This window comes from Lissotriton helveticus, chromosome 9, assembly GCF_964261635.1.
Source record: "Lissotriton helveticus chromosome 9, aLisHel1.1, whole genome shotgun sequence".
In the NCBI taxonomy this organism is placed as follows: Eukaryota; Metazoa; Chordata; class Amphibia; order Caudata; family Salamandridae; genus Lissotriton; species Lissotriton helveticus.
Genome location: NC_136070.1, coordinates 1,249,107,009 through 1,249,119,973, shown reverse-complemented (window position 1 = coordinate 1,249,119,973; position 12,965 = coordinate 1,249,107,009). Strand labels below are relative to the sequence as shown.

General features: G+C 48.5%; 1 protein-coding gene across 3 annotated transcripts in view; it reads left to right on the top strand.

Annotated features, from left to right (window-relative positions):
* LOC144782429 (solute carrier family 26 member 6-like) overlaps positions 1–12,965 on the top strand; it is a 235,226-nt gene that overhangs the window by 150,130 nt on the left and 72,131 nt on the right. For all 3 annotated transcript variants that reach the window (XM_078661782.1, XM_078661781.1, XM_078661783.1), the window contains exon 15: positions 11,436–11,528. In XM_078661782.1, coding sequence (XP_078517908.1) covers positions 11,436–11,528 — 93 coding nt within the window. The remainder of the gene's footprint in view (positions 1–11,435; positions 11,529–12,965) is intronic.

The window sequence follows — 12,965 nt, the reverse complement described above, 5'->3', positions numbered from 1 at the left end:
TGCAGAGTGGAGCTTCAGAGTGCAGAGTGGAGATTCAGAGTGGAGCTTCAGAGTGCAGAGTGGAGATTCAGAGTGGAGCTGCAGAGTGGAGATTCAGAGTGGAGCTTCAGAGTGCAGAGTGGAGCTTCAGAGTGCAGAGTGGAGCTTCAGAGTGCAGAGTGGAGATTCAGAGTGCAAATTCAGAGTGCAGAGTGCAGATTCAGAGTGGAGCTTCAGAGTTCAGATTCAGAGTGGAGCTTCAGAGTGCAGAGTGGAGCTTCAGAGTGCAGCTTCAGAGTGGAGCTTCAGAGTGGAGCTTCAGAGTGGAGCTTCAGAGTGGAGCTTCAGAGTGGAGCTTCAGAGTGGAGCTTCAGAGTGGAGCTTCAGAGTGGAGCTTCAGAGTGGAGCTTCAGAGTGGAGCTTCAGAGTGGAGCTTCAGAGTGCAGAGTGGAGCTTCAGAGTGCAGAGTGGAGCTTCAGAGTGCAGAGTGGAGCTTCAGAGTGCAGAGTGGAGCCTCAGAGTGTCAAGAGCAATGCCAATAGCTCTAACTTTAACAAAGGCAAAACCATTGCATTGTAAATGCTTGTTATTTTACCGAATCACATGCTCATGCTGCTGCCTGGTTTGTCTACATGCACACAGGCAGAATCACTCGGTACAAAATGGCTCCTGTTCACTCGTCAGTACGGTCTTGCGCCGCCCCACCTTCCCCCTGCCAAATACATTCATTCCAAATACTGCTTATTTTCATATCAGACTGACTTCTCACATCTGGGATAGCAGGGGCACCTTCCACAGTGATTAGTGCTTCACAAAAAATAATTCTCGGCTAGCGCTCAGAAGTCTTGAAGCTTTGATTGAATGACACTGCAGTTTGATGCCCCGCTCGTCTTTGATGCTATGCGTTCCAGACACTGATTTTATTAAGACTCACTTGGAGCTCTAAACTGTCACTTGATCTTTCTTTGGGTCATTTCGTTTGCCCGGAAGGACTAACATATCTGTGAAACCCTCTTCTTTTATAGTTTGAGCATCGTCTTCGTTTAGCAGGATAACATTATACATTTGAAAATACAAATATCCGGGAAGAGCAGAGAGCAAATCTCCGCGATGTTGGGCATTCTCCTATCATAAAGGAAGCGTGTTGGTGGGACCTGTGGCATCTAACGCATCATTTAACCCTATATGCGTGGGCACCTACCACAATAATGTATAGGATGAGTTTGTTCCGTTCCCGTTTTTAATTTGATGTAAAACTCAAATCACTGCACACTCTCTACTACACACTCTCTACTACACACTCTCTACTACAGTCACTACTCTCTACTACACACTCCCTACTACAGTCACTACTCTCTACTACACATTCTGCTACACACTCTCTACTACAGTCACTACTCTCTGCTACGCACTCTACTCTCTACTACACTCTACTACACACTCTCTACTACACACTCTACTACACACTCTCTACTACAGTCACTACTCTCTGCTACGCACTCTACTCTCTACTACACACTCTACTACACACTCTCTACTACACACTCTACTACACACTCTCTACTACAGTCGCTACTCTCTACTACACACTGTACTACACACTCTACTACAGTCACTACTCTCTACTACACACTACTACCCACTCTCTACTACAGTCACTACTCTCTACTACACACTCACTACACACTCACTACTACAGCCACTACTCTCTTCGACACACTCTATACTAGACACTCTCTACTACACACTATCTACTACAGTCACAACTCTCTACTACACACTGTACTACACACTCTACTACAGTCACTACTCTCTACTACACACTACTACACACTCTCTACTACAGTCACTACTCTCTACTACACACTCTACTACACACTCACTACACACTCACTACTACAGCCACTACTCTCTTCGACACACTCTATACTAGACACTCTCTACTACACACTATCTACTACAGTCACTACTTACTACACTCTCTACTACACACTCTACTACACACTCTACTACACACTCTACTACACACTCTACTACACACTCTACTACACACTCTACTACACACTCTACTACACACTCTACATTACACACTCTACATTACACACTCTACATTACACACTCTACATTACACACTCTACATTACACACTCTCTACTACACACTCTCTACTACACACTCTACACTACACACTCTACTACACTCTACTACACACTCTGCTACACACACCCTCTACTACACACTCTACTACACACCCTCTACTACTCTCTACTACTCTACTACACATTCTCTACTACTCTACTACACACTCACTACTTTCTACTACACTCTACTACAGACTCTCCACTCTCTACTCCACACTCTCTACTCCACACTCTCTACTTCAATCTCTCTACCTCAATCTCTCTAATTCAATCTCTCTACCTCAATCTCTCTACTTCAATCTCTCTACTTCAATCTCTCTACTTCAATCTCTCTACTTCAATCTCTCTACTTCACATTCTGTATTACACACTCTCTACTACACACTCACTACTCTCTACTACACACTCTCTACTACACACTCTACTACACTCCCTACTACACATTCTCCTACACACTCTACTACACACTCTACTACACACTGACCACTCTACTACACACTCACCACTCTACTACACACTCACTAGTCTCTACTGCTCACTCTCTACTACACACTCTCTACTACACACTCTCTACTACACACTCTCTACTACACACTCACTAGTCTCTACTACACACTCACTACTCTCTACTACACACTCTACTACTCACTTACTACTCTCTACTCACTCTCTACTACTCACTACTACTCTCTCTACTACTCACTATTACTCTCTACTACTCTCTCTACTACTCACTCTCTACTACTCACTCTCTACTGCTCATGACAATGCCATTAATTTATCTGTTTCCAAAACCAACACATAAATAAAACATTTGTCATTTACAATGCCAAAAGCGCTAACTTTTGCAAAGGCGAGACCGTTGCATTGTAAATGCTTGTTTAACCTGAAGGTGGCGGTATTCTCTATCATGGTTGATAAACAGAAGTTGAGAGCCTTCTATTGAAACAAATGCTTTCTTTCATTCGAGCTCGATGTTAAAATGTAATTCCCATTGTTGTGGATTTATTTGTAAATGTTGCAGGCTTTTAGGAAATATTATGCGAATAATCCATAACTTTTTCCTTTGTAAAATTCTCTATAATTACTGCCCGTATTTGGTACTCATTGAGCATCTTTAGCTGCCCCGTGTGGTAGTTGTACAAACCTTGTACCATAACAACAACTCATAAGTGGCGGGTGGACTCACCAAAGTTGCAGCCAGATAAAGCATGTGTGTGTCAAGTAAGACGATAGTGGTTTCCCTACGCTAGAGGATCAGTCTAAACTTCTTACTAAGCTTCCATTCTTTCCTCAACTAGTTCTTCAATTTCAGTGACTTTCCTTTGCATTGATATGTGCAGGTCCCAGTAGTAGGCAAATGTTCTCACTGTTGTAGGGTATGTATTGCTGTGCTTGCCAAGGTCATGATGGAATGCGGCATAAACAATTAAACAGAGCAAACATGATAGGTAGTCAGAATAACTAAGCCAAATTCTCAATACGTTAGTAGCCACTTCTTCTGCATGGAAATATAATTTCGATCTGACGAGGCTTAAAAATGCTTAAAATGCTCATTTATTCTTAAATTCAGTTGCTATCCTCGTCAATACTCGCAAATACGTTTCTTTAAAATGGACAGCGGCATAATGATTTAAGAGGTGGTGGGGGATGATGAGGGGAGATCAGTTTTGGTTTGGCTATCAACAGGTAAGAGCAGAGTGGTGCAGGCCACAGATTCTGGTGTGAGGAGGAGGCAGAGTGGCTGTGAGTGGTGTTGGAGAGCAGAGTTTTAGCTTTAGCTACACATTTAGGTATGCATAGGATGTGTAACATTGTATTTACATAACACTTAATGATTCATTTTGTGCATTCTTTTTTTATAGTGCTAATTGTGACTGGTCTCTTGTAGCGGTTTGAGTTGCAGACATTTAATTTTTACTTGAAAACATGGATGAAACATTTTAATAGGAGGTCCTGTAAGTGCAATGGGAGGGGGCAGATACGTGACCTTTTGTTAACCATCTACACCTCTGTTAGCCCTCTCAGGAGTAAATGCAGCATGTGATAAAGGGCTTGACGTAGGGTATGGCAGTCTTTACTCTCTCCATCACTGTGGGGGGGAACCTTATGTCCACCACCCTGACTTGCTGATGCCTACCAGATTCAGAGATCACCCAGTGGTGATCTATGTACATTCACAAGATACGCTGACATGGTGGATCCTGTGAAGGCATTGAAAAGTTTGATGTGCAACCCCCTCTTTAGGTCTCGGCCTGATCTAGAGCATGCGCTGGTCTCGGCCGAGACCTTCAGTAGGGCTCTGAAAAATGCTACTTTGGGGGCGATCAGCTTGCTAGAACGCGCACAAGAGAGCGCCCGCGCATGCGCATTATAGCATGCTGATCGCCGGCAAGGGAGCACTTGCGGTGAAGCACGTGCACACTACACACATCACCACTCTCGTTTTTTAGGTCTCGGCAACGAGAACTATTGTCGCCTAGTAAGCTAGCAAGGGACTACAGAGAGGTGGACGAGCCGACCAGGGTCTGTGGACGCGCACAAAGGCAGGCAGGCAGGCAGGCATGCGCCAGACACACACACAGACAGACAGACACACGCACGCACGCATGCATGCATGCACACACACACACACACACTCTCACACTCTCTCTCTCTGCCGCCCCCCCCCCACTCACCGGGCTCTTTCCCTCCGCATCGGGTCAGTCACGGCAGAAGGCAGACTCGTGTCTGCTCCGGCGATCTTCAGCTGATGTGCACGCCCACGCTGCGTCGTGCGCGCCCACCACGCTGTTTCGCGCCCGTTGATCCTCAGCTTGTGATTACTACTCCTTCTAACCCGGATTCTAAACTACTATTTCTTGGTTCTCTAACTCCACTCTGTTGATTCCTAACAAACTGATACTCAGCACATTTCACAGTCTCGCTTTTGCTTCTCATAAATACAATAAGATTATTTTAAGCAATGTCTACCCTTCTTTTGGTTCTGTGCCTATTATGCTTCTGACTATAGAGTTTTAGAAAGTGTGGTGGAAGATTCAATGATATCAGCGGCGTGCAGAGTAGTGAGTGCAGAGGAGTGAGTGCAGAGGAGTGAGTGCAGAGGAGTGAGTGCAGAGGAGTGAGTGCAGAGGAGTGAGTGCAGAGGAGTGAGTGCAGAGGAGTGAGTGCAGAGGAGTGAGTGTGCAGAGGAGTGAGTGTGCAGAGGAGTGAGTGTGCAGAGGAGTGAGTGTGCAGAGTAGTGAGTGCAGAGTAGTGAGTAGTGAGTGCAGAGTAGTGAGTGCAGAGTAGTGAGTGCAGAGTAGTGAGTGCAGAGTAGTGAGTGCAGAGTAGTGAGTGCAGAGTAGTGAGTGCAGAGTAATGAGTGCACTACTCTGCACTCACTACTCTGCACTCACTACGTGCAGAGTAGTGAGTGCAGAGTAGTGAGTGCAGAGTGAGTGTGCAGAGTAGTGAGTGCACTACTCTGCACTCACTACTCTGCACTCACTACTCTGCACTCACTACTCTGCACTCACTACTCTGCAAAGTAGTGAGTGCAGAGTAGTGAGTGCAGAGTAGTGAGTGCAGAGTAGTGAGTGCAGAGTAGTGAGTGCAGAGTAGTGAGTGCAGAGTGCAGAGTAGTGAGTGCAGAGTAGTGAGTGCAGAGTAGTGAGTGCAGAGTAGTGAGTAGTGAGTGCAGAGTAGTGAGTAGTGAGTGCAGAGTAGTGAGTGCAGAGTAGTGAGTGCAGAGTAGTGAGTGCAGAGTAGTGAGTGCAGAGTAGTGAGTGCAGAGTAGTGAGTAGTGAGTAGTGAGTGCAGAGTAGTGAGTAGTGAGTGCAGAGTAGTGAGTAGTGAGTGCAGAGTAGTGAGTAGTGAGTGCAGAGTAGTGAGTGCAGAGTAGTGAGTGCAGAGTAGTGAGTGCAGAGTAGTGAGTGCAGAGTAGTGAGTGCAGAGTAGTGAGTGCAGAGTAGTGAGTAGTGAGTTCAGAGTAGTGAGTTCAGAGTAGTGAGTTCAGAGTAGTGAGTGCAGAGTAGTGAGTTCAGAGTAGTGAGTGCAGAGTAGTGAGTGCAGAGTAGTGAGTGCAGAGTAGTGAGTGCAGAGTAGTGAGTGCAGAGTAGTGAGTAGTGAGTGCAGAGTAGTGAGTAGTGAGTGCAGAGTAGTGAGTGCAGAGTGCAGAGTAGTGAGTGCAGAGTGCAGTGCAGTGCAGGTGAGTGCAGTGCAGGTGAGTGCAGTGGAGTGCAGGTGAGTGCAGTGGAGTGGAGTGCAGGTGAGTGGAGTGCAGGTGAGTGGAGTGCAGGTGAGTGCAGTGCAGTGCAGTGCAGGTGAGTGCAGTGCAGGTGAGTGCAGTGCAGGTGAGTGCAGTGCAGGTGAGTGCAGTGCAGGTGAGTGCAGTGCAGTGCAGGTGAGTGCAGTGCAGGTGAGTGCAGTGCAGGTGAGTGCAGTGCAGGTGAGTGCAGTGCAGGTGAGTGCAGTGCAGTGCAGGTGAGTGCAGTGCAGGTGAGTGCAGTGCAGTGCAGGTGAGTGCAGTGCAGTGCAGGTGAGTGCAGTGCAGTGCAGGTGAGTGCAGTGCAGTGCAGTGCAGGTGAGTGCAGTGCAGTGCAGTACAGGTGAGTGCAGTGCAGGTGAGTGCAGTGCAGTGCAGGTGAGTGCAGTGCAGTGCAGGTGAGTGCAGTGCAGTGCAGGGGAGTGCAGTGCAGTGGAGTGCAGTGCAGGTGAGTGCAGTGCAGTGCAGGGGAGTGCAGAGCAGGTGAGTGCAGTGCAGTGCAGGTGAGTGCAGTGCAGTACAGGTGAGTGCAGAGCAGGTGAGTGCAGTGCAGGTGAGTGCAGTGCAGTACAGGTGAGTGCAGTGCAGGTGAGTGCAGTGCAGTGCAGGTGAGTGCAGTGCAGTGCAGGTGAGTGCAGTGCAGGTGAGTGCAGTGCAGGTGAGTGCAGTGCAGTGCAGGTGAGTGCAGTGCAGGTGAGTGCAGTGCAGGTGAATGCAGTGCAGGTGAGTGTAGTGCAGTGCAGGTGAGTGCAGTGCAGTGCAGGTGAGTGCAGTGCAGGTGAGTGCAGTGCAGGTGAGTGCAGTGCAGGTGAGTGCAGTGCAGTGCAGTGCAGGTGAGTGCAGTGCAGTGCAGTGCAGGTGAGTGCAGTGCAGGTGAGTGCAGTGCAGTGCAGGTGAGTGCAGTGCAGGTGAGTGCAGTGCAGTGGAGTGCAGGTGAGTGCAGGTGAGGGCAGGTGAGTGCAGTGCAGTGCAGGTGAGTGCAGTGCAGTGGAGTGCAGTGCAGGGGAGTGCAGTGCAGTGCAGGGGAGTGCAGTGCAGGTGAGTGCAGTGCAGGTGAGTGCAGTGCAGTGCAGTTGAGTGCAGTGCAGGTGAGTGCAGTGGAGTGCAGTGCAGTGCAGGTGAGTGCAGTGCAGTACAGGTGAGTGCAGTGCAGGTGAGTGCAGTGCAGGTGAGTGCAGTGCAGTGCAGGTGAGTGCAGTGCAGGTGAGTGCAGTGCAGGTGAGTGCAGTGCAGGTGAGTGCAGTGCAGGTGAGTGCAGTGCAGTGCAGGTGAGTGCAGTGCAGGTGAGTGCAGTGCAGGTGAATGCAGTGCAGGTGAGTGTAGTGCAGTGCAGGTGAGTGCAGTGCAGTGCAGGTGAGTGCAGTGCAGGTGAGTGCAGTGCAGTGCAGGTGAGTGCAGTGCAGGTGAGTGCAGTGCAGTGCAGGTGAGTGCAGTGCAGGTGAGTGCAGTGGAGTGCAGGTGAGTGCAGTGGAGTGGAGTGCAGGTGAGTGGAGTGCAGGTGAGTGGAGTGCAGGTGAGTGCAGTGCAGTGCAGTGCAGGTGAGTGCAGTGCAGGTGAGTGCAGTGCAGGTGAGTGCAGTGCAGGTGAGTGCAGTGCAGGTGAGTGAAGTGCAGTGCAGGTGAGTGCAGTGCAGGTGAGTGCAGTGCAGGTGAGTGCAGTGCAGGTGAGTGCAGTGCAGGTGAGTGCAGTGCAGTGCAGGTGAGTGCAGTGCAGGTGAGTGCAGTGCAGTGCAGGTGAGTGCAGTGCAGTGCAGGTGAGTGCAGTGCAGTGCAGGTGAGTGCAGTGCAGTGCAGTGCAGGTGAGTGCAGTGCAGTGCAGTACAGGTGAGTGCAGTGCAGGTGAGTGCAGTGCAGTGCAGGTGAGTGCAGTGCAGTGCAGTGCAGTGCAGTGCAGTGCAGTGGAGTGCAGTGCAGGTGAGTGCAGTGCAGTGCAGGGGAGTGCAGTGCAGTGGAGTGCAGTGCAGGTGAGTGCAGTGCAGTGCAGGTGAGTGCAGAGCAGGTGAGTGCAGTGCAGGTGAGTGCAGTGCAGTACAGGTGAGTGCAGAGCAGGTGAGTGCAGTGCAGTACAGGTGAGTGCAGTGCAGTACAGGTGAGTGCAGTGCAGGTGAGTGCAGTGCAGTGCAGGTGAGTGCAGTGCAGTGCAGGTGAGTGCAGTGCAGGTGAGTGCAGTGCAGGTGAGTGCAGTGCAGTGCAGGTGAGTGCAGTGCAGGTGAATGCAGTGCAGGTGAGTGTAGTGCAGTGCAGGTGAGTGCAGTGCAGTGCAGGTGAGTGCAGTGCAGGTGAGTGCAGTGCAGTGCAGTGCAGGTGAGTGCAGTGCAGGTGAGTGCAGTGCAGTGCAGTGCAGGTGAGTGCAGTGCAGGTGAGTGCAGTGCAGTGCAGGTGAGTGCAGTGCAGGTGAGTGCAGTGCAGTGGAGTGCAGGTGAGTGCAGGTGAGGGCAGGTGAGTGCAGTGCAGTGCAGGTGAGTGCAGTGCAGTGGAGTGCAGTGCAGTGGAGTGCAGTGCAGGGGAGTGCAGTGCAGTGCAGGGGAGTGCAGTGCAGGTGAGTGCAGTGCAGGTGAGTGCAGTGCAGTGCAGTTGAGTGCAGTGCAGGTGAGTGCAGTGGAGTGCAGTGCAGTGCAGGTGAGTGCAGTGCAGTACAGGTGAGTGCAGTGCAGGTGAGTGCAGTGCAGGTGAGTGCAGTGCAGTGCAGGTGAGTGCAGTGCAGGTGAGTGCAGTGCAGGTGAGTGCAGTGCAGGTGAGTGCAGTGCAGGTGAGTGCAGTGCAGTGCAGGTGAGTGCAGTGCAGGTGAGTGCAGTGCAGGTGAATGCAGTGCAGGTGAGTGTAGTGCAGTGCAGGTGAGTGCAGTGCAGTGCAGGTGAGTGCAGTGCAGTGCAGGTGAGTGCAGTGCAGGTGAGTGCAGTGCAGTGCAGGTGAGTGCAGTGCAGTGGAGTGCAGGTGAGTGCAGTGCAGTGCAGGTGAGGGCAGGTGAGTGCAGTGCTGGTGAGTGCGGTGCAGGTGAGTGCGGTGCAGGTGAGTGCGGTGCAGGTGAGTGCAGTGCAGGGGAGTGCAGTGCAGGTGAGTGTGGTGCAGGTGAGTGCAGTGCAGTGCAGTTGAGTGCAGTGCAGGTGAGTGCAGTGCAGTGCAGGTGAGTGCAGTGCAGGTGAGTGCAGTGCAGGTGAGTGCAGTGCAGGTGAGTGCAGTGCAGGTGAGTGCAGTGCAGTGCAGTGCAGGTGAGTGCAGTGCAGGTGAGTGCAGTGCAGTGCAGGTGAGTGCAGTGCAGTGCAGGTGAGTGCAGTGCAGTGCAGGTGAGTGCAGTGCAGTGCAGGTGAGTGCAGTGCAGGTGAGTGCAGTGCAGGTGAGTGCAGTGCAGGTGAGTGCAGTGCAGTGCAGGTGAGTGCAGTGCAGGTGAGTGCAGTGCAGGTGAGTGCAGTGCAGGTGAGTGCAGTGCAGGTGAGTGCAGTGCAGTGCAGGTGAGTGCAGTGCAGTGCAGGTGAGTGCAGTGCAGTGCAGGTGAGTGCAGTGCAGGTGAGTGCAGTGCAGGTGAGTGCAGTGCAGTGCAGGTGAGTGCAGTGCAGGTGAGTGCAGTGCAGGTGAGTGCAGTGCAGGTGAGTGCAGTGCAGGTGAGTGCAGTGCAGTGCAGGTGAGTGCAGTGCAGTGCAGGTGAGTGCAGTGCAGTGCAGTGCAGGTGAGTGCAGTGCAGGTGAGTGCAGGTGAGTGCAGGTGAGTGCAGTGCAGTGCAGGTGAGTGCAGTGCAGGTGAGTGCAGTGCAGTGCAGGTGAGTGCAGTGCAGGTGAGTGCAGTGCAGGTGAGTGCAGTGCAGGTGAGTGCAGTGGAGTGCAGAGTGGTGTGTATTGACAATGTAAATGACAATGCCATTTATTTATGATTTAAAGAAAAAAAAAGAAATGTCATGAGCAATGCCAATAGCTCTACCTTTAATGATGCCGAGACCATTGCATTGTAAATGCTTGTTTAAAATGTATTTCATTTTGCGGCGGTAGGAACACACGCGCACACACGCAGCTCCTAGAGGACCCTCTTGCTAGTTTTTTTTGTTGGTTCTGCACCAAGCTTGTTCGCTTTTCAGAAACAAACTTCCAAAGCCTGAGTTTTTTCCTCAAAAACAATGACTGTAAACACCCAGCATGTTTTTGGGGGCATTGTTATTTTTTTGTGACCACTAGGCCTCACTCTGACAGCCGCTACTCCATCGGGCCATCAGACTATGTATCTGACAGCAAAGGTAGCACTGTCGGAAAAAGTTATAGTCTGCCCATCTCACAATAAGGTGGGGACACAGAGCTTTTTATGGCAAGGGTACCTTGAGTACCCTGTCCGCCAAACACTATACCAGGCACACATGTATTAGGTGAACTGTTGTTGCTATATTGCTTCTGAACTACACATACAACTGATAGCTAGAGAGTAACTTGATAACCCAAACCTGGGAATAGTTCTTGGGGGCTGTGCCCCCATACTCAGTACAGTCTGCTCAAGTATACTTTAAAATGTGCAGCTTGGGGTCCAGGAATACCCCAGCTAATCATAAGCCTGCATTCTGAGTGACAACGTGATATGTTTCAGTCTGGAAATTAGGTGTGACAACATTTTAATTATGTTGGCGTAATCAGAGTAATTTTGCGTAACTCTTGTGACACAAAATTATTAAAAAATTATGCAATTACACCAGTTTGCAAAGTTTTTTGTAATTTAGGGAAAAATGCCAACCCAAGAGAACAGGAACAGAGTGCTTACAGCTGCTGTTGCTGTTCTGTTACATTTAGTGCAATTTTCTTAATGCAAAATACATCCTCTGGTTCATTTTGGACACAAGGATGCATTTCGCACTAAGAAAATAGCAGTTAATGCATGGTTACCCTCCTCATATCAGTCTGTGTGATCTCTCATAATTGTTCTTGCTATTTCACATTAACAATCTACAGCAAATTATATGAGTTAAATCCACGCTTAATGGAAATCTAGCATAGCGATATCTCATCCTTCAAGGCCCTATTGCATTTTTATTCCCTCTTCACCCAATTTCCACTTACTTCTTCTTTTCTTGTTTTTTCTATTTATTTTTATTTTTTAGGCTAAAGAAATTCCAGGTGTCAAGATCTTCCGTTCCTCGGCCACCCTCCATTACGCTAATGCTGACCTCTACGCCGAGGCATTAAAGGCTAAGGTAAGAGAATAAGGTTAGTAATGTTGTTTAATGTCATTTTGACAAGCCTCTCAAGCGAGCACCTGCCCCTCACCCCAGTTAAAAGTGGCACGAAATGCTACCGCTAGGATAACTTCATGCATGCCTGCTTCGACCATAGTCCTAAAGAAGCCTATTGTGTGTTCTAAACAGCATTCCAATGTATAGGAAAGGATTTCTTTAGAATAAGGTGTGGGGCTGCATTTGTATGCCCACTCTCGTCGCCCCAAAAGACGCTAGCATTTACAAAGCTAAATTATTACTATTCACTGCGTGCTCGACAACCTGCTATCATACATGTATTTTACTATAGACACATTTCAAATAATGTTCCTTTTTAAACATATCATTTTCATTGAAAAGAAAATGTTGATGAATAATGTATTTCAATAGAGGACACGGCTTTACAAGCCTAAGAAGGTTACAATATCGGTTACCAAAATATGTGACACTAAACTGCATTGTTGTTTTTATCCTCCTTCTTCCCCCAAAAAGGTAGTATGACAATACAACACATGCCTTCACCATACATGGTAAGCATGGTAAGCATAATAATGTAAATTACAACCTATCCACCCCTAATCCTTAGAATGACCCTTACCTCCCTTTACTACTACCTACCCGTAAACCCTAAAATCACCTATACCTCCCTTTACCCACTGCCAAAACCTTAAACTAGATATTTAATTTGTTATCTTTTTTATGGGGTAAACCCACGAAACACCATATTTAAAAAAAAAAAACCTCCTAACCTTCCTTTACCCCTGCCCACCCCTAAAATTACCCTTACCACCGTTAACCACGAACCACCCCAATACCCTAAATTTAACCATAACATTATTTGTTTTTGTGTGTGTATATAGTAATATATAATATATACACACACATATACTTTCCCAGTCATAGATGCCAATGGCTAGTTATAGTTATATAGTTTGTGTTGTTAATAACTTGGCACAGCTTCACCAATCTTCACGCAACTTACCCAAAAAGTGCTCTTTTTTTTGTCTAGTTTGTGCATGAAAAGTTTCAGGGACACTGTTACTTATAATATATTTGATGACCCCTGGTCTCCGAAGGCAGGCCCTGGATTGGTCAGTTCATCGTAATGCTTACCAAATCATCAGTTAATAGCCAGTAGCCAATTACTGGAATGCTGCAGCACAGTCATCTACAAAGTTTCTGTCGTAAACACCTCAACACGGAGCAGATTATTCGCCGTAATTACGGGACAGCTGTTGCTAAATTGGAGACACAGATTGAGAAATGGCTGCAACTCCCATTGTCCATGGCGGGTCGGGTTTCCCTCATTAAAATGGTTGTGCTTCCTAAATTCTTATATTTATTTCAAAACATCTCTAGTCCACTCACAAGGAAATTCTTTTTAACTCTTCGCTCCCATTTAATAAGGCTGGTCTT